The sequence below is a fragment of the Phalacrocorax aristotelis genome, chromosome 3 (genome assembly GCF_949628215.1).
Source record: "Phalacrocorax aristotelis chromosome 3, bGulAri2.1, whole genome shotgun sequence".
NCBI classification, from domain to species: Eukaryota; Metazoa; Chordata; class Aves; order Suliformes; family Phalacrocoracidae; genus Phalacrocorax; species Phalacrocorax aristotelis.
Window position 1 is genome coordinate 38,727,843 of NC_134278.1, and position 26,897 is coordinate 38,754,739.

General features: G+C 41.5%; 1 protein-coding gene across 1 annotated transcript in view; it reads right to left on the reverse strand.

The window, feature by feature from the left end:
* The window catches only part of ME1 (malic enzyme 1), a 184,057-nt gene that overhangs the window by 926 nt on the left and 156,234 nt on the right, over window positions 1-26,897 (reverse strand). The window contains exons 10-13 of the mRNA XM_075087175.1: window positions 15,333-15,438; window positions 12,165-12,307; window positions 9,447-9,620; window positions 1,646-1,744 (exon numbers count right to left, since the gene is read on the reverse strand). Of these exons, the coding sequence (XP_074943276.1) occupies window positions 1,646-1,744; window positions 9,447-9,620; window positions 12,165-12,307; window positions 15,333-15,438 (522 nt within the window). The remainder of the gene's footprint in view (window positions 1-1,645; window positions 1,745-9,446; window positions 9,621-12,164; window positions 12,308-15,332; window positions 15,439-26,897) is intronic.

Sequence of the window (26,897 nt, forward strand, 5' to 3'; positions counted from 1 at the left end):
TGCTTTTTCCTCACCCAGACCATAACTAAGAGAATCAATAATGCAACTCAATCATAACTGCAACAAAAATGAAGTTTAGAAAGGGTTGGAGCCCAGTCAACACATAAAAGTAGCCTCTTGCATCTGAAGAACACCTACTTAAGAAATGCGTTATCTTCAGACTGGACATTCATCTACAAAACCAAAGAAGTTTGACACACAGGTTTTATGCAGCACTCCTCTTCAGAAGGATCTGCTTCAAACTGTATTTGGCAAACAGACAACTGCTTCTACATTGAATAAAAGGCAGACATTCTCCTTCCCGCTCTCCTCAGCTTTCCCTTTGAAAGATAAATGTTTTAGCTTGGTGAGAAGCTGAGGCCCTAAGTGGAAGAGTTACTGTATTTATACTTGCTTTCTAGGATTAATCTGATGCCCAACCTGATTTGACTGAGAAGGACTTTGGGTAAGAGTTCATCTTCAGGTCTGTGCACATAATTATCATGGTTGAATGAGATCTGAATCTGTACCCAACTGGTATTCCAAACAATTTTGAGAGCATTCTCCCCTGGAAAGGCGGAGGTCATCGCTAAACCTTTTGCGCTGTATAAGCCAGAATAAGTATTTGTAGGCATAAAGTTTCAAAGTAGAACAGGCAGAAAGGATCGTTTGGTAACATGTTCCCTTTTTGTAATTTATTCAACACACGCGCAAGTAGAGGAGGAGTTTCCGTGACTGTGTTTCTGACAAACACAAAGGCAGTTCGATTTCACCTGAGGACTCTAGGTAACGCTTTAACATCTACAGAACGGAGTTATTACTTGAACTGCAAGTAATGATGTGAACTGCAAGGACTTTCTTTGATATACAGAATGAGTGAAGCTAGGGGAAATGTTTCATGCATGAGGGCTCCTTGTTACTCTTTCAAAAGAATATGCAATAAGTGGAATTATTCACAGTAAGAGGACTAAGAGAGAAAACAATAATTGGAGCAAAAAAAAGGCCACAGAAGGCCAGCAAAATAACCTTCTAAAAATGCTGGGGGAAAAAAAGCCAACAAACAGAACGAGGGAGGAACTGGAGTAAATACAGTATTTGAAAGGTTCCTCTTCCTCCTCCAGGGCAGCCAGATTTCTTGGGAAACAGCAGGTTTAGGTCAATTACTGAAAATCTATCTGAATTTGCCAGTAAAAATGAACCAACCGAACAACCTGTGACCTAAAGCTGAGCCATAAACAAAAAGCACCCCCTGTAGTTAATTATTTTGATAGGCCAGCATAAGGATGGGAACAAAAGGGAATAGTGCCCAGACACAGGGTGACATTTGCTCTCTTGACAGGCAGCTGATAATCACAAAGGGCCAAAAGCCTTCAGCTGTGCAGCTCGCAGGACTGTAAGCCTGGGGACCTGCTCCTCACCGGCGGACAGTACAGTCTGGGCTCTACAGACACAAACACTTTTTATAGGTCCCTATCTTTCCTTCTTGTATTTGGATTACATTTACACTTATTAATTTAAATTTAATTTTGAAACTGCTGCTTGTCCAAGATGGATTGACGTAAACCAACGTCAACTTGTGTGAAGGTGTGTTAGCTGATCAAATGGAGTGCTTGATTATGTAGAGAGCGTGGGAAGAAAAGGAGCAAAAAAGACTGAAATGACTTACCCTCACAGCAATTTTTAGAGACACGTGCTGAATAGTGACTAACGGAGGGTACAGACGACCTTCCTGTAAATTCTCCTCTGAGACTTGCTGAGCTATTACCTGGAAATAAAGCAGGCATGTTTAACTTGAAATGCAGATGCAGCTGTAGCTCTGTTAGACGGTGAGCTAGTCTTAAGCAAAGAAATGGTTCTGCTTTGGCAAGTCACGCAGATACTGCTTAATCCACCCAGGCAGTGTTTTTTACAACCAGCCTTATCATTAGGAGTAGCTACAGAAGAGCTAGAAATTTAGGGAGTCACGCCCTTTTCTCATTCAGACAATAAGACTTATTCAAGTCTTGAATAAGTCCATGACACACATAAAGTAGCAGATAGTTCACTGTGAGATATAAATTCCAGCCATCAATTGTCACTGGGTCAAAGACTTCTAAAATTAAAGAAGCAACTGTTGTCTGAGAGTTGTCAAGTCATCCTGTGCAGAGAACAGAGCCGAAACCCTTAAGTGTAAAATGCCGGTTTGTTGTGGGTCTTGCTCACACATCTCACCTGTATGAGATCATAAAAGTAAGTATGGTCAACCACAGAACAAAGTAGAATAAAGTTAAGATTATCCAGCGTCTTTTAAAGCCCCGCTGGTCACTGCAGACAGATTTAGAAATAGAAGGCCTAATGCTAAGTTCTGGCTTGCCAGGACAGAAAAAAAACAGTGCTGCTGGAAAAAGTCTGTCCGCTCCACTTGAAGGCTGCAGCGGGTCTGTCATCTCAACCATACCAAGTAACTAAAGAAACTGTTTTGCTCTTTGCTTGATTTTTCACCAGGCTGAGCAGGGGAAACAAGGAACGGCACAGAAGTTCTGACACACGTCTCCTCTATGGCCTGAATATTTTTGCCTAGTCTTCCTAGCAAGACTGGAAATGTTTTGTTGTCATCTCGAGCAATGAACAGATCAGGGAAGCATAGCAAGCTGGAGAAGTTCTTTTACTGTTTACTCATTGGCCATATGAAAAGCCTTCTATTACCATGAGGACATTCTCCACAGAGTGAGGAGAGACACTGCTTGCACTGTCTGCCTATGGGCTTGCTTCATGAACCGCCTCTATTCCTGCAACAGATACCTTTTAAAGAAGCAAAAGGTCCTGGGGCTGCCTTTGAGTCTAATGATATTTCTGCTATCATTAGCTAACAATTTGGGGGATCTGAAATAGAAAATAGCCTTTCAGGGTGATCCAGATTGGGATTTGCTGAGCCTGAGGATCAGCTGCTGCCAGTTCGCTAACCTGTCTTTTGCTTTGTAATCTCTTCGGTGGGCTTGAAGGTTTCATTTCTTTAACTGCCCACCTTTGTACCTTCTAGGGAGCTGCTAGTTAAAACCAAATCTACGCAAACTAAGCACAAAATTAATACATTAAAAATGGTCTGACTTTATGCAGTTTTTAACAGCTACCTTGACTAACAGACTGTACTACAGTTCTCAAAACAAATCATTAAAAAACATTAAGAGAGATTTGCATCAGCAGAATCCAAATTTCAAATTTCTCTGTCTTGCTTTGGGACAGAAGGGAAATTACTTGGGGGAGGGGATGTCACTTGCCCTTTGAACAGCTGGGAGCAGTCACAAGGAAAGGAGGTTCTTTGATTCAAGATCACACTTCTTAAACCTGTTACAGTTTATAAGCCATGTCCATTGATATTTAGTACATCAGGCTTGCTCCTGGAGTTTATCCCTCCATTTGGTCTCATCCAGAAGGAAACCAGTCCCGCTCTCCTCCCAAGACAATGCCACCCTGTGGACCAAGGTGGAGTACGTAGGGACACCAGGGAGATGTGCTCCAGAAGACCATTCTGATGCAAAATAGAAGAGTAATGTAGAGGCACCCTTAGTGTTCCCATCAGCAGAAATTATACACTTTTGTGCAACTGCAGCTTAGATAACAACAGGTGAGAAGCAAATCACTGACTCATCCAGGAGTGCGGGGATGCTACTGCATGATGTGATCCTGTAGGGGTTCTCTGTGGATGGAAGGAAAATTCTGGTCTGGATAGCATCTGGTGGGGCCATGTATGACCCATCAAGAGGTTCTGAAAACACCAGGAAAGTCCAGGAAACACTGTCAAATGAAACTGATAACATGGCCCAAAGAGAAGGCAAGAAGTGCACTTTTGAGGGAACATACTAGGAAGATACTTGACACAGAGCACAAACCACTTCCTACAGTTCCTGTTTCACGTGGGAAACAGGACCTTGTGTACATTGCTTGCAAACAACTAGGACTGCATCAGAAGAGATGCCCAGCTATCATCCATTCACCCTTTCTGGCAGAAGTAGGTAAATAGTTTGAATGAAACAGCGAACACTATAGTAACTCCAGGTTCAAAGAGAAACAATGTTCTCTTCTGCAACCTACCCAGCGCGCTGGTAGGAGGTGTTAGCATTTCCACTCTGAATGGAAAAACTTACAAGAGCAACAAGAGATTATACTCTTCTTCAGTATAACGAGTAAAGGAAAATAGTTTGTTTACATTTGTCATGGTTCAGCCCCAGTCAGCCAACTAAACACCACGCAGCCGCTCGCTCACTCCCCCCCCCACCCCTGTGGGACAGGGGAGAGAATCGGAAGAGCAAAAGCAAAAAAAATCTTGTGTGTTGAGATAAGAACAGTTTAATAATTAAAATACAATTATTATTATTATTATTATCATCGTAATAACAATAATAATAATATAAACAAAAGGAAAAGGGCAAAAGGGAAAAAAACAGAAACACAAACGATACAGCCGCTCACTACCCGCCGACCGACGCTGACCGTCCCCGAGCCGCGATTGCTGCCTCCCTCCCCCGGCCAGCCCCTCCCAGGTAACATACTGGGCATGATGTTACATGATATGGAATATCCCTTTGGCCAGTTTGAATCCGCCCTCTTAGCTGTGCCCCCTCCCCTCCCGGCTTCTTGTGCACCTGGCAGAGCTTGGGAAGCTGGAAAAGTCCTTGACTAGTACAAGCACTACCCAGCACCCAAAATATCGGTGTGTTAACAACTTCTTTTTTTTTCTTAAGTCCAAAGCCCAGCACTGTGCCAGCTGCAGTGAAGAAAATTAACTCTATCCCAGCTAAAACCATGACAACATTTTAATCTGATATTGAGAAATACATCAGAGATAAAAACCCACTAGGGGGAGCTGAGACAACGTAAAATCTAGTTTTTGCTTTCCATAATAGTAACTAGGATAAGCAGCCCTTTGATAAAAGAAGATGTACATCTGCATGTGTAAAGAGGAGCTTACAACATGAGATTTCTGCTGTTAACAGTTTAACGGGGCTCTGCAGGAAAGATGAAACCTGAAGAAATCAACAGCAAGTTGCTGTTAGTGTAATGCATCACTGAAACAAAAAGGTTCGGGACTTCTGATTTGTGATGGGGTTGATAGAAAGCAAGCCACGAAACATTTGGGCAGTGCTTGAAGTGGGAGAGGTAGCAAGCTTAACTCCGCAGAGGCCATGCTATTCCTTCTGGTATAATCCTGCATTAAAACCTATGCAAAAGCACAGAAATGAGCATTTTCAAAGAGAATGACACCTTCTTCACGTGATCTCTGAAAAACGCTCCTTGAAACCATCAGTTCGGCGTCATGGAAAAAAATGGTGACTCAACATTTGGAATTATTAAGAAGATATGGGGCAACAAAGAAAACGTAATTACATCAGTGTTTAAATCCACAATGTAACACAGCTTTGAACAGTGCGCATTTTTGCTCCACCTACTTCAAATAAGAATGGGATGGAATCATGAGCGGTATGAAGAAAAATAAGGATGATCAAAATGTTTGGTTTTTTTTTATACAGGGAGACAAAAAATAATAAAATACACTTGGGAGAAAAAAGAAAGGACTGAAAGAAAATACAAAAGACAACTGAAAGTGAACATTTCTCATGGTGCTATAGGGAACCCAAATCATCAGACAGCAGGAAGCCATAAGAGGAGAGTTTCTTTTTCCACAAAACTCATAATTAAATTGTGACACTAATTGCCAAAAGATGTTCAAATGTATAAACATGTTTAAAAAGCCTCTAGGCTCATTTACGAAAGAGAAATCCATACAGGGGTAAAACTTCCAGCGCAGGAAGGCCATGTAGTACAGGCTGCCAGAAGCCGAGAAGCCATTTCAGCAGAAGGATCAATCTGTTATTTTCCCCTTATTTACCCTCTTTTCCTCAGCTTCTGCTACTGATTACTTTCACAGGAAGACACCAAGCTGTCTGGATCTTAGGTCCAACCCAGTATGGCTATTTTCATGTTTTAAATTTTAATTAGTTCACAATTTTCATAGAGAAATGAGCTAAGCCTTGTTGCAGAACCTAAATGAAGGCCACCAAGACAGGACAAATGACATAAAGCAAGTGGGGGCATCTTGGCTTTTGGAGGAGGTATCTCTATAATGAAAGGATTTAACAGGATTATTTCTGGAGTAACTTAACTGTAGGTCACACATGCCAAGAATATTTCATTAGTTCATAATTCTCTGTCCCTTTTGTTGTGTTTGGTAGGACTTAGAAGAATAGGTAATGTTCCTTGTCATCACAGAGCAACTGCCCGCAATTAGGAGGTATTACAGCTTACAGTACCTTAGATTTATTGTCCAAAATCGAAGTTACATTCTGTTTTACTTGGCAGGAAGAAAAGCACACTGAAAGTATAATTTGTTGTAGTTACAATAAGCTATTTGTGACTTCCATCAGATCTAATTGGAGAGGTGGCAAAGCAAGAAGACAGGAGGTGTAGGCATGCAGCCCGGGCTGCTTATTTTTCATACTTTCTTTTTTCAGGTAAGCTACTGCTAGAATCTGAGATGGTCTTTCTGTCTAAAACGCATGGGTTTGGTGTTTTAAATTTTATAGCATCTTGGGTGCTTCTATTTCAAATGGGGAATACTAACCACTGTTCTAAAACCCACATAAAACCCACATGAAACCATTTCGATTTTATCCTTCCGTTAAAAACACCAAGAAAACAAAACAAAAAGCACTTTTGCCTTTGCTTTGTACTGTAATTTCAGCTAAGGGCCTTGCAGCCCTCCTGGCCTTCACACCCCTGACACCTCGTCTGGCAAAGACTCCTCTGAAATCCATCCTTTGTCATTTGCTCAGTAACTGGCTGCAGCTCACCCAAGCCCCAGTCACACGCTGCCTCTCGCACACATAGGCAGACCAGATGTGACTGCCCTTAGCCCCAGCCGTAAGGCGAGTAGCTATCTGTTGATCTTGCTGCCAATGGAGACTCTCTATGCAAGAAAAAAAAATAAATTTTTACACATCAAACTTTTCTAGGGATTTTACTAGAGGATGGTGATTATGTAGTGAAACCTTTACCGAAAAAGAAGAGTCAGGAGAGGACCTCTACCTCAAGAGAGAATTTAAAAGCTTCCTCGCAATTTCTGATACCATTTTACTTCCCCGACTGTTACATTTCTTTGTTTGGTTAAGTTTCTTTGTTCAGAACAGATTGTTCTTCTTAGTAGACTGCCACTTGAAACATCGTTCGATCAATGTGTCACCTTTCATCCATCAGCACTCTATATATAGGAACCATTTCACCCAAACCAAAATGAAGCAACTTCTAGAATGAAATAAGACAACTGTTTAACACAGCAGTTTAGACCAGCAAGCGAGATCACTGTATCCAACTGAAATTACAGGGAAGGATTTAAAGGGAGGATATAATTATCCAAAATCTTACAAGATGGATCATTGCCCTGCTAAGATGGTTAAAGCCAGTGGAGACAGTCTGGGCTTTTTACTAATTTTAAAGATGGAAATTGTGAATATCTTTCTTACAGAGGGCAAGCTGCTGGCAAACGTTTTGAAGATGCCATAGTACGCACCTTAAAAAAACCCTTCAGAAATCCAGCAAGGGCAGCATGCAAGTGCGCACCCTTTAAGAAAGCTTCTTATCACATGCTGCCGGTCACAGGATCACGTTGCCTATCAGTTGCCTCTGAGTGATAGTAAAGGGCCATTTTCTTCCCTTTAACCCATGGAGAGGACACAAGGAGCAAGAATCCTGGAACGTGATATCCCTTAGAGAAGCTGCAAGAGTTGAGTCAGGCATTCTCATTTCCGCTAATTGGGGCAACTTTTTTTTTCTTCTCTCTCTTTTTTTTTTTTTTAATTGTTTCATAATAGTTGCTAATAGCATTGCTTTGAGGCTTCCTCTGTGTGCTACCTACACCACCCACGTACTTCCAGGTGTGCTTACACAGCTTCTTTGAAGATCAGGACACTGCAGTTTCATGAAGTTCTGCAGATTGTAATTTATATGAACCGGACTGGGTAGAAATTACCACTGAAGTGCATCTTGGTTAACTAGAGTTAACTTGGTAAACTGAGGCCAGCCTTCTTCCTTATTTCCATACCCTTTAAAAAAAAACAGAAAGCATCAGGCTTTTAATGACTCTGCATGGATGTGGTCAGACCATCATGCGCCACTTAGAGCTCTCTAATCACTGTCTGTACTGAGCCTGGTCTCTCTCTGAGCAGGATGAGCTTGGAAGCACATTTCTGGGAGCCAAACAGCCAGGAGCTTGAGCATCACTGGATATCATGTTACTCAACAGAAGGGAGCTGAGTCCTGTGCGGCTCATTATGTCACTCTTGCTGCCAGCCAAGAGCAGAACCAACAGGGGCAATGGAGGAGACAGGAACTCCAGGCCAGGCCAGGCAGGGGGTGAGATGGAAAGGGCGAGAGGAAGGAGTAGGAAGGGTTCTACGATGCCATAGTGGATGAAGAGCAAAGATGCTGGACTCAAAAAAGCCTGTAAAGTTACAATTTTCTTATGTGACAAAACAGCTACAGAAAGATTGACTTACTGCTTTGTAAAAAAAAAAATTTAAAAAAAATGTGTTAAGCATTTGTTTTCAACCACTGCAGGTAGTTTATTTCATTTGAATAAGGGATTCTAAAATAACAAAGGCCAGAATCTTCTCCTATATGTGTTGAAGATACAGTCCTGTGCATTTATGATGTCCTACTGTAAGACAGCGGATGTCAGATTTTGAACAATCACTGCAAGTAGGTGGTGAATGACTCCTAAAACCAGAAGTGTTTGCTCTCTGTTCATCTCTTGCCCACTGAGTGGAGATAAAGGAGGACAGATCATATGTTGGGTAACATCAGAACAAAGATCATAAAAAACTTCCTGAAGAAGGAAAAGGACCAATGCAGAAAGGGATAAGAAAGGAAATGGGAAGGTTAAGACAACAATTGTGTCAAACCATGGTGCAAGGAACCACAAGGCAACGGAGCAACTTTCACCAGCTGTTGACAAGGGAGGTCCACAAAAAATGACGCCAACACATCTACTCAAAAATAGCAAAAAGCTAAAAAGCCAAAAGAAATTAAAATAGTTTTTGCAAGCAAAACACCCACAAAAGTCACCCCAAAGCTACCAACATCAAAACGCAGTTTCTTTCGATCTAAAATCAAACCTGTGTGCACGTGTGTGCACGTGTATGCAAACGGTACGTATGTACATTCACCTGTGATAATACAGTAGCAAAGCCTTTCTCTTTGTTCCTTGCCAACAGAAGGTGAAGTTTATGGCAGATATCTTTGGACCAAGTATTAATTTTTTTAAAAATAACTTGTTCAAATAGAATTTATAAAAAACAACGTACCTTGCAAATAAAGACCTTACAGAGAAAGCACTATTTTTCCAATTTAATAGATAACATTTAATTATTTTAATTAATTGTTCATTATTACCAAGTTACTAAATTAAGGAATTGAAATAATTTTTAATACAATACCTCAGCAGTTGTGAGGAACACATCCTCGCCAATATGTTTCAGTCCACATGAAATAACACCAAGGGCAACTCCTGGGAACACATAGGAATTGTTACCCTGTCCAGGATAGAGAGTTTGTCCGCTTGGAAGAGTGACAGGATCAAAAGGACTTCCACTGGCAAAAATGCCACGTCCCTAAATTGTAACAAGAAAGCCAAAGAAAGCACGTTAGTTGCAAGGATGCTGTTAAAGTATTTCACACATCCCTTCTAAATATCTACCACTGAGGAAGCTGTGTTTTATCTATTTAATATCTCTTCTGAGAGGGTGTTAGAGCTACTTAACTGAGTATGTCTCAAGAGCATCAGGATGCTGATCCTAGAGATCACTGGCAATTCTCTGTGACTGTCTGATGTCAGAGAGTAACAGCTGCCTTGTTCAGGTAAGAGCTACCAGCACAATTGAGAGGAGAAAGTGAAAGCCAGCACTCATTATTCACCCAGTGCGACCATGCCAGAAGAAGGGTACATGGGAAGAAGGGACACACCTGGGGCTGTAAAACTCAAAGTGGACAATACTGTCATGGTAACAATGGGTGATGCTGCTGGATTTTTTCCCAACAGCTGATCATCCACAAAAATGACACTAAGGCCACTAAGTGTTGCACTCTTGGATGTGGCAATTTCTGAGGAGCTGCAGGGACAGGCAGAGCTCTCTGTTCCTCCCAGTCTCCCTCTTCAGGCCCCTGTGCCCACTCCACAGCTCAATGGAATGAGAGAGGTGCAAGCTGTGTCCCAGGCACATCATCCCACAGTGCAACCTATAGCACAAGCTGGTGATGGGACATCCTCTTCTGGGGCCTTGTGGCTCCCCTCATTGTAATGTATGAGCAGGGTGAGGGCACCACTCGGGCACTGGTGTGTGATCATCCAACACTGATTAACAACTAAGACGTTTCCCAGCAGATTTTTGGGTAGTGCCAAGTAGCACTGTGGCCACCAGGGCCCAGGCACCCTGCACAGACTGGTCCCAGCAGGCAGTATGGAAGAGCCAGCCTGTTTTGGGGAATAAGAGAATTTAGCTGTACAGATACAAATTACACCATATCACTTGTCCTGAGGACAAGAGAACTGGCTCTAACTGATTTTATGTTGTGGTTCACATGGGACCTCTAAATCTCTTCCCAGAACCCACACACAGGCTGGCACACAGCAGACATCAGGCAGCTGCGGGGAGGAACAGCAGCCTGTGGGGTGGCCCTGATGTGGTGACAGGGCTCATGTTTCTAACAGCTTAACATTAGCTAAGAGGAATATTAGGCCTGGTGTCATTTAGTAGCATGCACGTTCAGAGTTGTAATACCCTTGGAGTACCAAGAAATGGGCTGTAAGGGAGCTGCAAGTCTGATGCAGTCTCACTGTTCCCCTGGGATGAGAAGCACCCTGATGGGAGCAGACGCTGGCACCATCGAGTGCTATTCAAGGGTGGCGGAAGAGGCACCTCAGAGGTGATTCCTCTGCAGCACTACTGTCCAGGTTCTCCCCAGATCGTTCCTTATACACAGGGGGAGAGAGAAGTAATTTCTGCAGCAGCCAATGCATTTTTGGACTAATGAGGGGAGTGACCTTGCACAGGCTTTACGTCCGCAGCCCAAAGGTCCCTGGCTCTTGCCTTGCTGGGGAAGGTGCACCTCAAATTTAAGCAGTAAATTTAGGTGGGGAAGAAAAGCCAGCCTTTATTTACGCTAGCACTGCTGAAGTGATAAATGTCACTGTTAAATGCTTCAGAGGCGCTTTGTATCAGAAATATCTATGCCTATTTTAGAGAACTGGAAACATGCATTTTAAAATATGCCACTGTTTCTATTCAGCTCTTCAGAAGAATATTCTGTTTGGTTTGGTGTCATGCAGTATTATCGTGGCCGGCTTATTATACGTTTTGGTGACAGATGAAATACTTCAGTGCGTCTTTTGCTCTGCCTACCAGATGTCATTACCCATTATAAACAACCCTTCCTGTAGGCCGCTTCCCTGGCTCTTTAATTGCGCTGTAATTGTGTACTGTGCAGTGGGGAACAGGCATGCTAAATTTGTCTTTTAAACACTGTGAAGCTGTCATTCAAGCTGCCCTGTATTTGACAAGAAATCCAAACACAATCCACTATGAAACACACACAGTCAAGTACTCATACATTTCAAATTCTAGGCTGAATTACAGGAGAACATGTTTATTAGCACTTCTATAATACAATAAATAAGCAAGCACAGTTCTCTTAATTTTCACCTGTGTTCCCATAATAGAAATCTTTGTAAAAAGAGTCGCTTACCCACTTCTTAGCAAAGAATTATTTTAAAGATTCTATTTCCTGTATTGAAGTATTTTCTTACTCTAAAGAGTATTTATAAAATCTCAGATGAAAAGCATGCCACTGTGTGTATATATAACACAAAGTGGTACAGTTCAAAAACAGGCATAAGGTTTTAATGATTGACAGTTACTGATGCTTCAGTTATAATAAAGACTCTAAGTCTTGCCTGACACCAGTAAAAGCTATTATATGTTTTTATGAGGAGCAAGCACGTAAAGACTTCAGTCTTGATAAAATCTGAAAAACTTTTACCTACACACAGAGACATGATTAGTACTTGCTACTCCACCCTCTGTCTTCCTCCCGTTTTAAATTTAATTTCAGATTTACTTTTCACTACACTTACTGGAGAGATGTTAATCTTTGGTTACCTCTGTATATTTGTAGCACTCCTCAGCAGTGCATTCTGCTTTGCTGGTAGGATTGCTGAGAGCAAAAATAATAGGACGTTCGTTTAAAGCAGCCATATCCTGAAGAATTTGTTTAGTGAAAGCACCACCAATCGCAGCAACTCCTAAAGAAGAAAAACACACATGTAACAAGCAGACAAATACAATCAGTTTGAGGTAAGACATACATGTCACTTCTTTTAAAAGAACAGAGCTCCTTTCACTGCATACCTCCCTCTTTAAAATGGAGTTCAACCTTTTTCCTAACATGTGGTTAAAATAAAGGTTTGTATAAAAGGTTTTGCAACAGTGAAACTTCAGTATTACCCCTAATATAAGGTGGAACTTATTCACCCCTGTACAGTTTGGTGAATTTCTCCCTTCACTTTTCTCAGGCCCTTTATATTAAATAGCAAAGTATCACCAAACCTGCAGGTAAGTCCAATAAGAAGTGGAAAAGTACAACTCTGTCTCCTAAAGTCTCATGCAACAGACTGGAAGTTTCTCCCAAATCCAGTGTGTCAGATTCCAATTCTTTCTGACGTGACAAGTAGAGTCTCTGCCTTCTACAGCTGATCATTCTGTCATCTCCAGCCTCAGCTGATAAACAACCCCAATTTTGAGTCTAAGGCTTCCCTGACAGCAACAATTTTTTTGAACGCATCCCTTTCCATCCCACCAGAGATGCTCTTCTATTCCCCATACTGTACTGACAACCAAAAAGGGGTGTGTTTGATGTTTTTGAGATGCCAATACGCCTGTATTTCTGCCTATCCGACAACAGCTGGGAATCCAGGGATTAGGTCCTTGTGCTCCACACCTTCAGAGAAAAACAGATAAACAGGCCTGGGAGTACACCTAAGGACCTTTATGTCCAAGCAGGCCTCTATGACTTGGCTTGTAGAGAAGGTAGCCTCCATCTTGCTCAGAGCTCCCAGTGCCTGGCTCCCTACTCTGCTTTCCACACAGCATCATTTTCAGCAGGAAAAAAGCTGTTGTTCCTTCTCTTGGGGGAGTAGGAACAGACTCAAACCCAGGCCAGGAGAGGGTCTCTGTTGGGTCAGTACTCTAACCCCTTGTCACTCATGCACAAGTGAGCTTCCCAACACCACCCACTCCGAAGGGACAGCTTGGTGTCTGCCGGAGGAGAGCACACAGTACCTGGTGGGAGGTGAAAGGGGTCCTCACCTCACAGAGCTGACTAGAAGGCCACACACACTCCAGGACTAACACTTCTTAAAGGTATCTCACAGTACTTTCTGACTGCTTCTACATGAAGCATGGTATCATCTTAGAGAGACACCTTCAAGCACAGCTTATGCCCTCAATAGGGAGAGGTGGGTGCCTCACTGAAATTCTCTGAATCGTTTTAAATTGAGCTTTCCCAAGAGGTCAGCTGAAAGCCCACACACCCTATGACAGGCTCTTCAGGTGCCACTTAGGTGCTTAATGTAGGCCCAAGAATGTCTAAGACCCACTTAGTTTTGCATCTGGCCAAGTCTGCTTTATTCTGATCCCTTGGTAACAAAAGAGGCAACTCCTCAACTGATGCAAATGAGTCACTTCTCTCAAACCTCAAACATCTCTTGCTCAGACATTTCATTCACATGCTACTAGTTTTTGCAGATCTGAGCTCTCTGTACTTCACCTTCTAAGAATGAACAAGGATGCTTAGATGCAAAAGCTCTGCTAGACCAGCCGGACCACTGTATGCTTGATGAACAGTTATGGCGGTCACGATTTTGGCACACTTGTATAAGAGCCTGTTATATGCCTTAGTTTCTCGTTAAGTCTGCAGGTGCCAAATGTTTAACTGCTTCTGGACAGCCATGACAATGATCTTCAGATATAAAGTTAAAACAAAATTATCTGAACAATCTCACTATTTCTTTTTTGTTTTTCATTTTAAATTTGCAATTTCTTTTATATGGTCAAGCTAAACTTTTCCTTGAGCCACCGCAGGCGATGAAACGCATATAAGGATTTGCTGAGACAGAGTTAAGTAAAACTTTGGGAGGAGTATCAACGTATTTCCCCATGACTCCTGCCGCCCAGGGGAAGTCCTCCAAACTGAAAAAACCCAGTATTAATTGTCATTGCTGATTCTGTTGGAAGGTCCTTCATTACTCTGTATAGATAGGAGAAAGTGACCTTGAGGGAAATCACCGCATATATTTGCATATAAAAATGACACACAGTAAACATCCACATTGCCTGTCAGCAATCATTCCCTGAGCATCCACACACCTTTATCTAGAAAAACATCACGCATCATTCAAACTATTCTCTGTTCCACTAGCTTTTTCACCCTTGTATTCTACTAAATAGATTCTCTAGACTACTTGGCCTCTGTCTTGCAGTCATATCTTTATGGAGCATAGAAGAAGATAAGCTTTATTTATCTCGTTCATGATCACTGTCAAAAGCAGATTTTACTGAACCAGGACCATGTGGTCTAGGCATAATTGAAAAGGTAGCTCTTAAACTGTGGCATTTCAGATTTCCGGCATCTGATGAATGATTTTACTAGCCAGATAGATGAATTTTCCAGTCTTACATATTAAAAAATGATTTAAGAGTACTTGCAGTTCATTCCTGAAACTGTCACTGAAATATAACGATTAAACTGCAGAGAGCTGAACAATCCTTTACTGAGATCCCAAATCCTGCAGCTTTTATAAAAGAAAAAGTCTTTGTAAAATCTCTGTTTTGGTCTGCACAAAGGGCTGGTGGCCAAGGACCTAAATATGAGGGAAACGAAGATGCAGTTACAGCGTGCTCATGTTTGCACAGCTTTACATATCCTTAGCTCAGTTTTCTCAGTCTAAGTTTGAGGTTATTTGTATTACACCATCCACATTAAATCAGAAGTAATTTAGGAAGGTGATAAGGTTCTCCATCAGATGTTTAAACCAACTCAGATTATTCCCCCTCTAAAACAGATGGCTTGGAGTGAAAGAGGTGTTACGTGCTTGGATAGTTACTATTTGTTCAGTTGCTTAATAGAGTCCATTATGCACCTACTGTTTTCTAAAAACACACAAAGGTAAACTCTGTTCAGAGGAATTTGATCTTGTCTTCAGACAAAGCCACATCCCCATTTTTTTCCAACAAAGACTAAGGTCATTGCTTTAAAATGAAAGAAATTACCTATTAGCACAGATGGTTTTATATCTCTAACAATATCTTCTAGATTTTTCATTTCTCCATGTTCATGGGCAAAATGTTGTTTCTCAGATGTTAATGAGGCACGCCCCTGAGTAGGGATAAAAAGGAAAAAGACACTTATTATAAGCTTAATGGAACCTAATATCCTGGGACAACCAGTTTACAAAGTATCCGGTTTAACATGTCCTGTTTTCATTTCTACTTTTGCTTCTATCACCAAATACCAGATTAGACAAAGTTACACTGTGCACAGCTAACACGCCTAGGATAATTTAGGACTAATCTATTTCTCTAAGCAGTAGGTAAGTTAGTTCAATATTTTTACTTTAGATTCATAACAGCTGTAGAACATCACTGTATTAACAATTATAAGAAAGCATCATTAATTTCTTCTTTGAAGCATCCTTAAAGCTGTTTTACCTGTTAACATTTGGTCAAACGCTGAAAGTTACTAATGATAAAGCATAAATGTATTTATATAGCAAACGGTACAGATGCCGGCAGGGGTGGGTGGGGATATTCATAACTGAGCAAAACAAAAATAGTTTCTCCTAGCTTTTTCAGCTTTGTTCTTGTCTAAAAGCATAAAGGTTATATGGGGGAAGTATATAGACTACAGGGGACCATATATTTTGTTCCACATTTTTCATATTTAAGTCATTCATTCTTAAAGATGGAATAAAAATAATTCTAACCAGATGTCTGGTGCACCATTTTTGCATTAACAAAATTGACTCAGCTGTGAAACAACTTTCACCCTGATCTATACCTGCAATTTCCACCCATCAATGCCCAACAAGGCTTCCAAATGGAATATGATAGAGGCAGGAAAATGGGCTACAGAGTACCATTGACATTGACTGGGCTGCAAACAGGGTTTGAGCTCAGTGTAAGTAACGTGGAGTGTGGGGCAAGAAGCGGCCAGAATCTGTGATAATTATGTTAGTTGCCTAAATACGTGGGCCTCTGTCTGTACATGGGCATCCGAAAATTTCAGCAGAAGAATTTAAAATGCAGACACCTCCACCCCTCATTTTGTTCTTGTGCCTGCAGAAAACATCACTGCAAAAGCACTTTTCAAACACAAATCTAGAACACGGTGCCAGCCCCTCAAATATCTTACGATTTCAGGCAGCAAGAAGCAGATTACACAGATGTATAGGGAAGCACACATGGAAAATGGAACACTAAATGTAATTTTGACCAAACAGCCAGAACAGATATATATCATCTCCCCAGCCACATCTTTTCCAGCCGATAAGATGAAAGTTTCTTTACTCTTAGCAAGTTAATTTAGACTATACTCAAGTATTGGAACAGAATTCCTTCCACAGTTCCACCAAAGTCTATGAATTTGACAGTTTTGGCTCAATGTAGAGCTGCGTATACTATCGGATTCAAGCCGGGATTAATTTTTTTAATGGCATTTTTGCTTAATTTTAACAAAACCAAGAAATCCAATGCTACACTTTCAGACTACGAACCTGCGATGTGGCAATGTGTGGCTGTGCCAGTCCCATCACCGAAGCTCTTTTGCTGGTCCTTGGATGGCCACCGCAAGTGCCAGTAGACAGGAGGGAAGGCCATTTTTCATTTCCAGCTGCAGGAAAAGCATTTCCATCCCAAGGGTACCACAGGAAGCCATAGAAGGCTGTTATGTGGTTGGGGCTGACTGAGCTGGTCTGCCTCACAGGACGCCAGCTTCTCTTGGCTCACCCATGATTACATGGAATTTCCAGAGATTTCTCCTCTTCTACAGACTTTTTTACATGACGAAAATATAGTTTTTAAATTAAGAGGATTATGCCTGGATGTGCTTCTATGGGTCTTAAGTATGCTCCTAGGGCGATTAGTGCAGAAATAGTGCCATACGGGCACCTGGTTTTCTTTGCAGGTAAAACGTGAAATCCTCAGCCTCGAGAGAATGCCACAATATTAACAATTATTGGAATATTCACGCTCGGAACATTCTACCATCAATACGCATTTTGAAGTCTGCCATTTCCCGGCATCCCAGCAGATGTCCCCAACAGTCTACACACACAGTCTAGATGCATCTCATTTTAAAGCAGGAATTTTCCTTAACATTTTCAGAGGGAAAATATGAATTTTTCCTTTTAGTCACCACAGAAAAAAAAATGCATTTATGACTTCCAGGCCAAAAGCTTGTTGCTAGGAATAACTCGAAATACTATAATAAAAGCCACTTTTCATTCTAATCATCTGGTGGGTTGAAACTGAAACGCTCCACGGAGCCTGACTTGGAGGCAGGTCTCCTGGGGAGCCAGGAATGGTGCCATGGGTGACCATCCAATCCCACGCTGCTTCTTCAACTGGTTCCTTACCAGCTCATCAGGCTGCTGTTGAGGAAGCCAGTTTTTGATCTGGTCTTAAAATCCAGCCTCCAGAAGACTGCACTGGGCTACCGAGAAAAGAGAAATCATCTCTAAGAGCCACGACCAGCTCATTCGTCAGGCTGTGGCAGGCTGGTAGCTCTGAGAGCCTCCAGGAGCTGCAGATCTGGGCCGATCTCCCAGGAAAGGGCACCTCCGATTTTTTTCCACAGCGCATAACAGCTAAGAGGCCAGGCTGACATCTTAGTGGAGAAAAATGTTGGTATTCTTTCATTTTCGTTTTTAATCAAAACAAACAACCAAAATCCTGCAGGAAACAGCGTTGTTTCTTTATACAGTTTGACACTTGATTGGCTTTCAAGGAAGTACTTCAACATTTTAAAATTAAGATAATGGCAGAGCTATCAGAACAGTTATTGATTCAACACCAAGGATTCAAAGCCCCATTTCCTACTGGCATTGATGATCATCTCACATTTAATTAGCTACAAAGGAGTACTCAAACAGTAAGCTGGATGTGATCGACTGCAACCCTTTCCAGGCCACTGGCTAGTGAAACTAGTGCTAGCCAGATAGGTCAGCTTAGGCCAGATTCACCTCTGCCCTATTTTAATTTCTATCTGCCCGTAATTTTACACAAGGCATTCTACCATTCTAAAAAAAATCCCATAACCAAACCCCAGACAATTTTACATTTATTTCTTTATTCAGCTTTCGTCTCAATTAGCTTGATCCCATTAGTCAGAGTGAATCATGTCTCCAAGTAAATATTTTTCTAGTATACAAACTAAGAATGAAGTATTAAATTCTACAGCTTAGCAAAAATAACAACAGCTATGTGCATAGAGATTTTTGTTTGGAAAATGTTTATAAAAGAAATCCTAGAGTTATGGGTTTTTAAAAAATATATATATTTTAAAATAGATTGCCAGAAATGTACTTCAGTTGTTAACTCAGTGATCCTAAAGGAGCTACATAACACCTCCCTAAAAACTGTGTCTGAGATTTCAAGACCAGCCAGTTGATTTGGTTACAAAACTCCAATAATTTAGAGGACAGTGCTTTAGATAGTATTCTTTCTCCCCAAATTGGCAAATTCTTAACTTCGGCTCCCCACAAAGTAGAGAGGCGGCAGCAAGAGCACAGCTAGCTTTCTTCCATGCCCTGCCAACAGGGCAAGCAATGACTTGCAGAGAGGAAGAAACAATTCAGTTTTGTGCATACTTAACCTCAAAGTAAGGGGTTGCCAGTCCATTTAGTACAAGCTTCCAGACATCCGCCCCTGAATGCCTGTAGCCAGAATAAGAAATCTCAGAGTTTCTGTCAGTCAGTAGAGAGAAGAGGATGGAGCCAAAATGCAGAAGTCTCAATTCTGGAATTGTGTGGTTTTCTGTCTTGTCTCCCTCCTGACACTGGAGAGATGCAAAGCGCATGGACCTGTCAATGCAGAGCTGCTCTGACTAAAATACCGTCCAGAAGCACAGAGCCCATCTTCTGACATTTCCATTTCCAGCCCTTGCTAAGCTAGCTTTTGTACTCTGGCTATCTGCTGCTAGGAAATGAGCTGTAGAGGATCAACACAAGGCAGCATAAATCAGAAACTGCTCTGGTCTGCTTGCATCTCCATAATCCTCGGCTACTAACACAGCACACTGATATTTCCCTTCTTCTTCTAATAGGAAAAGGAAAAATTAAAAATTCTCCATACTAAGAAAGAATTTGCATGAGCTCTAGAGTCCTGTGTATTCAGCTCTGAGTCTTTTAAGTAGAAACATCATCTTCAGTCACATTTGTATTTGTCTTCTAAGTCCACTATGTCACTCTTTTAGCATTATTAAATATTCATTCGTTCAATCAAAAGGGCTCAGAAAAATCAGCAATCTAAAGACGTGCCCCTTTCAGTACACCAAGCCTCAATGCAGTCTCACTGTTCCACTGAAGGACTGCAACGCGGGCCATGCAGGGGAGGAATTTTTCCAGGGGTTCCTACCAAAGGATGCTATTGCTCTGTTCAAATAGCAGTATGAAGACTCATCTAGGCCAGAGAGCAGCTGTCTTAAGTTGTAATATGGGTTCTATGAAGTATAACAAGCATCTTTCCTGCATCAAGTGATACTCCCAAAATCCAAAAAGAAAGTCTTTCACGCTGAAATCCACAGATGAACTAACAGACTTGATGTGATACCTGTGCATCAGAGGGGGAGATACAAACTCACAAACTCTTTCAATAAAAGGAGGAAAGTAAAGTCAGAATAAGAGGCTATATATCCTTCTTGCTTTAACTTCTCAAATGTATTCAGCATCCCAAGAAACAAATTAAAAAAAAAAACACAAAAATTTATTATAAAACTTTTCACAATGCTATGTATTCTTATATTATTTCCTCATCTTTTATAGAATAAGTAATTTGCTAGGGGCATTATAATAAGTTTGCTTGAACAAAAAAAAAAACCAAACAAACAAACTACATACTAAAGTACCAGGAAGACAACCATAGCAGCTTTAATGCATACTCAGGCTGCCTGAATAAACTATACAATACACCTTCACTAGAATACCAAAGGTGCAGAATATTAAAATAAAAAATATTAAGAAGTCTTAAGTGAAACTTCATGAAAATGTCAGAAATCATGGGGGGGGGAGGGGGGAGGGGAGAAAGGGGCAGGGGAGGAAAGTATTGCCTTTATCACAGTATCAGTATCATTTTGTACCAAGAAACTTATGGGATATTTTGGGTTTGAACAAAAGAGAACAAAGCAACCTGAAAACAGATATGCTGCTACATTAGAAGTCACCGTGGTATCTCAGATGGAAAGTAATATCAGCTAAATTCTTTATTAGCAAATGAGTTACTATATTAAGTCAGGAGATGAAGCACAGAGATAAAGAAACAACAGCAGCATTCTCTGATGGTGACATTATGTATGAAAGGTCTTTGGCGATCCTAAAATATCTATACTCCCTCATGGATGAGAGCCATTGTAGTAGGCGTTATTATTACAAATAGTAACACATAGTCACTTCGACACCAGGACCTTTTAATTCAAGGAGCAAAAGGAAGTAACAGGATGTTTGGGGGGGGTAGGGTTTGTCTGGCCAGGTTTTGGTAGCAGAAGGGGTTACAGGGGTGTCTTCTGTGAGAAGCTGCTAGAAGCTCCCCTGTGGCCAACAGAGCCAGTGCCAGCTGGCTCCAAGAGGAACCCGCGGCTGGCCAAGGCCGAGCCCATCAGTGATGGTGGTAGCACCTCTGGAATTACGTATGTAAGAAGGGCAAAAACAAACTGTGCAAGGGAAACTACAGCTAGAGACAGGAGTGAGAATATGTGAGAGAAACAACCCTGCAGACACCAAGGTCAGTGATGAAGGAAGGGGAGGAGGGGCTCCAGGCGCCGGAGCAGAGATTCCCCTGCAGCCCACAGTAAAGACCATGGTGAGGCAGGCTGTCCCCCTGCAGCCCATGGAGGTCCATGGTGGAGCAGATAGCCACCGGCAGCCCACGGACGACCCCACGCCAGAGCAGGTGGATGCCCAAAGGAGGCTGGGACCCTGTGGGAAGCCTGTGCTGGAGCAGGCCCCTGGCAGGACCTGTGAATCCATGGAGAGAGAGAAGCCCATGCTGCAGCAGGTTTGCTGGCAGGACTTGTGACCCTGTGGGGGACCCACACTGGAGCAGGGGAAGACAGTGAGGAGCCCTCCCCCTGGGGAGGAAGGAGCGGCAGAAACAACGTGTGATGAACTGACCACAACCCCCATTCCCCGTCGCCCTGCGCTGCTGGGGAGGGAGGAGGTAGAAAAAATGGGGAGTGAAGTTGAGCCTGCTAAAGAGGGGGGGAGGGTAAGGTGAAAGTGTTTTTTTAAGATTTGGTTTTATTCCTTACTCTGATTTGATTGGTCATACATTAAACTAATTTCCCCAAGTCAAGTCTGTTTTGCCCGTGAGGGTAATTGGTGTGTGATCTCTCCCTGTCCTTATCTCAACTCACAAGCCTTTTGTTATATCTTCTCTCCCCTGCCCAGCTGAGGAGGGGGAGTGATAGAGTGGCTTTGGTGGGCACCTGGTGTCCAGCCAGGGTCAACCCACCACACAGGACTCGGTAATTAATAATTTTATTAAAAACTGTTTGTGTTTTGGATTTGAACTGAAAGCAGTTCTTAGTTTAAGGGAGGGTTCTTAAGTTTTCAGTTTTAGTGGCTAATCAACAGCACAGGATCAGGCTTCAAGCAAATGTACATCACAGTTTCCACAGAAAGTTACTCATATCATCGTCTTATATAACTAAATTGAGGCTCAGATAACAAACAAAAATGACCCATCAATAAAACCCTGAGAAAATTAATAGAAAACAGCTGTAAAAACAGGAGACCAGACTGCACAGCAGACATCTATATGGGATATTACAAATCAGGAGGCAAATCTTAACAAGTACCACCAATGCGAGGTTTAATGCCATGGCCTGTTTGAGCTGGTCCTGCCAGGGCTGCTTCAGAACCAGGGCTTAAGAGCAGAGCAGCTTAATGTCAGTGAGGTGAGAGAGGCAGGGCTGGAAGCTCTCCAAGATTTGGTCTTTCCATCAGCTGGGAGGCAGCTGAGAACAAGCCACAGCACCCTGATGACTGCACTGTCCCACATTAGAGGCAGTGCTGGCACTCATCCCGTCTCACAACCAGGGAGGCACAAATCTATTTATATAAACACTTGCCTCCATTTGACTGTGTCAACTGCGGCTTATTTAAACAAGAGAACAGAGATCAGTACACAGATAAATTAATAAATTCATCTGAGGTTCTTAAATACTGAAGACATGAGAACCACAAAAGACATGAGAACTGTAGCCCAAAAAGCAAAGCGGTCCATTGGTAAGTCGAGTATTTCCAAGTGCAAAATGTTTTGGTTTTACTTGCATGTTTCCTGTGAGTTCCCTATTGCAGAGTTAGGAGGAAACAAAAAATAAAAGAAGTTGTTAAAGCATCGAGGAAGAAGGGGAAAGAAAAAGGATGTGGTTAAGAGTCATGGGAGAAGGCGGTGAAACGTCTCCCTTGGGAAATGATCTCTACATGGCTTCTTGTCTCTTTCCATCATTCTACATCACAAGTAAATCCATGGTCTAAAGGTTGTTGATGAACCATCTGGAGGGCTCTAGGCAGGGACTGTAGACAGCACTAGGAGCAGAGGGACCTCTCTGGGGAGTCCCCCAGAGCATGGAAGGGAAGGGACAGGAGAGGCCGCCCTCTTTAGCCAGAACTCCAGGAGAGTATCGGTTATGAGGAGCCAAAAAAAACCCCCGTGGAGGCATGGATATGGACTCACTGGTCAGGAGTTACTGAAGCCCAAGGGCTTGCGGGTGACAGGCACTCCTGCGCAACCTCATTTAGGAACCAAAAAGCAGAGACAGACAAGCCCTCCCAAATCCCCATACTGGGGCCCTAATTATGAAGTGACTGTGCCTCCTGATCAGGTCCATCACCTAACACCTAAAGGTGAAGCAAGCAGATTAAAACCAGATGAGGCAACCTGGACACAGAATTAATAAACAGTTTGTTGCCAACCATGTCAAAAACCACAACGTTTTTAGGCAGTAATATCATAATGTTTGGCAGTAAATCATACTACTGAGGGAAGAAATGTAATTCTGGTGGTAACTTTAAAACACATTGTTAGAAGATTAGGGCTGTTTATTTAGGTCCTATAAAATACCCTTTCCATGTAAATAAGAACACATGGTTAACAGGCAGGACAAAATTTGTAAAGACAATTATTTCAAGAAGATAAGATCTGAGAAGCAGAGCAAGTCAGGAACCCACAGAACAGAAACAAAATGGGGCAAAACCATCATTCATTTCAATAACACAGCAAAAGAAATCATAAACCATCCAAATGAGGTCACCATGCCATCAGTACTTCTAATGTACCTGGTCTCAAAGAGGAAACAGCCACCTGCTAACAAATTTAACACCCGAATTTTTGGTGGTGTCTCTTTTAGAGAAAATACTGTGGGTATTCCTTGAGCACACCCCACAAATATCCTTTTGCCTTCTCCTCACCTGTTTTCATATATTACTGCCCGAGTATGAACTCTTGCGGCATTACTCAGACAAATGAATGTCTTTGTTTCCTTTCTGCAAAACTTACACTTCATGTAGAACAAGATAAATGCAAGACAAAACTGCACAGATTAATTCCGCAGACATCAGAATAACGGAGAAAGCAAACAAGGATTGCTTCATTAGGATAGTACATGAGTAAAATAAGGCAGAAACTGCTTTAAGTGATTGTGGCACCTTGGAGGTACCCAAAACGTTGCATCTTTGCTGAGACGCAAAGCAGTTTTTTGGCCAGAAAAGTCATAGCCAGTTGCAGTTACCCATAAATGAACTGATCAAGGAGAAAAGTAAAGAGAATAACTGACTGTTGATAAAAAGCATGCTAGAAATAATTAAAAGTTAGCAGAAGAGGCAGATGTGTAATATTAAGTGGTATATACAAGTTAACATTAAAACTATTATCAAATTAGTACCTAGAATGAAATCCAAACTTTTTTAAAAAGCTATTATTGCTAAAAAATAAGAAAATCCAGTAACAATCAGACAGTCAATATGGAAATGAATCCCATCCTAAGATACTTGATTGTGAGCTCTAAATGCCCTTTCCTATATTATAGGAACAGGAGCAACCACACCTATATGGCACTGAAATTCATCTAGCCGTCCTAAATGTCCTCCTTTCTCTTCATCATTCTCTAAGCAAAGATTGAACTATGTATGTATCCAGCTTTGACCAAACCATGAACTTTAATCAGGGTCATAGCCACTACCAGTTAATTGGTTGTGAGGACCTTTCCAAATAAGATAGGGGATATTCAAATGGGGGAAGGAGGAAAGAAAATGAAAACATTTTAGAGGATCATCTACAGGATTAACTGGGTATCTCCATTCTAATTATTTAGGACCACACAAACTGGTAAATTTTTGGGGTCTGTATCAGTCCTCTTACAAAGACCAATATTCTGATGCCTTCAACTACCAGACCTCAACTGACATTCTTGTTCTTGCCATTCAGTTTGGGCTTCACTCAGATGATCTGAAGTCTTACAGGGGTTAAGATTACACACCTAATGGACATTTAAAATACAAAGCACTCTATTAGACACACATATTACTGTGCTGAACTACAAAGCATAGAGTACAAAACTGTCAAAGCGAATTGCGCCATGTTGAGGTACTCTAAAACTACGGATGATATTCATCCCTGTGTGAGGGAGCTTCATTTGTACACTGGAGATTATATGGTATACAAAAATCTAATGCTGTCTTGCAAATTAGATAAACTTCACCACAAAAGAAGCATGTTTGGCAGCCCAGGAACCCTCTCATCAGCTGTCATCCACCCTCAGCAGAGGAGCATCCATTCTTGGCAGAGGGTGGGGGTTTCTACGGAGTCCCTTTAAATATTAAAAATGCCTTATTATTTGCATTATATTCCTAGGCAGTTCCAAGAATCATCTTGCCTATCACCCTACCCTGTTCTTGGTGTTGCCTTTAAAAAAATAAAAAAAAAAAGAAAAAAGCAGCACTGGCAGCATGTTACTAAAATGCTGTGACAATGGTGAACCTCATGAACATCCCAATACTGTTTATCACTTTCTGCCTCTTCTCAGCTACTTGACACAAAAGAGTTTACCATCTTTAAAGTTCATGGGTGAAGATTTGGCCACCAATATAGGTAAGCACGGCACTATGGCAGCTTTGAAGAAGACAAAAAATATGTTCACCACACATCACACATTTATGTATATTTGTGTAATTAACAGAAAAAAATGGGAGCACTGAGAATATGGGAAAGAAAAGGAATGTGGGAGACATTACCCATCAGTGTGTTCATATAGGTAAATATCTATTCATTAATCAGACATAATGTGACAATGTGACAGAATTCAGAAATTCAGAAATTAAAGATGAGTCCCAACTGCTTAATCTCCAAGTCCACTAGAGTGCAAAAGCAACTTTAAAAGTGTCTTTTGATTAAACATTAAAACTTCCATGTGAATGCGCTGGGATACTTAAGGACAGGCATTTCAAAAGGAGTGATCTCTCTTTCAAGGAGTCAAGTCATACAGTTCAATTGGCAAAATTCCAATGGTGCGATCTGCAAACTTTCCTCACCCACCTTTGGAGAAAAAAAATAATTTTGAAAGGTGAAAGCACACCCAACAGATTAAAAAACACCTCGAGAACCCTAAAACAACATGAACAACATTATAAGGTCTCTAGAATGAAGTAGAGAACACAACTACAGACAGTATAACAAACATAGCCTTCATGACCAGCTCTTTCACCACAACATAGCAGAAGAGTTGGTCATCAGACTTGGTTTAATGCAAAAAGATGGTTCCCAGGGGAAAAGAAAAAAAATATTAACAGGAAAATGAGAACACAGCTGCACTTGTACAATTAAAAAGCCACAAAGGAAAAATCAGCTACAAAAGCCTGATAAGTGACTTCGTGGCAGCTTTCGGGGTGGGGGAAGAAGAAAAAGGTAGAAACTGTTTGCAGTCAGGTCATCAGAAGTCCAAGGTTATTTTTCTTTGGTTTGCACTGGTTAAAATACTACAGAAAGTAGATTAAAGGAGAAACGATGTTTGAATCTATAATCGTGGATTGCAAAATAAATGATCGAAGGACAGCACAGAATAAGAATGATGTAAAAATTAGTTTAGTTGGACAAAGTAATTGCAGAGTCTTCAGAGAGTCTGCTATTTGTCATACTGCTAAAGCAACAGAATGAGAATATTTCTAGGACTGAAAAGGTCTCCCTGCTTCAAGTAAAACTCTTTTGATCTGGTAGTTTTTGATGGGGCAAATTTTAAGGGACTCTTATTGAACAGGTTTCCATTGATACACCTCCTTAGTAGTAAGAAATACAAGTCAGTTTAGTTTATGCAAAACTTGGTCAACTGGTGATCTATGCTGTGGCTTGGCAAATCTTATCTTTGCAATAATGAAAAGGTTTCTAGCAATAGAGTCCTTCCCATTGCACAGCTTTCTCACAAATCCTCCTCGTTTTACTTCTCTTATCTCATTTCTAAGAGTTTGAAAAGTCTTTCAAGTCTTGCAGCACTTTTCTGCAATCAGCTAAAGACAAAAAAATTTCCTAGGCAGACCTAAAGTACAGCATTCTCTCTCAGGCATGAAAAAA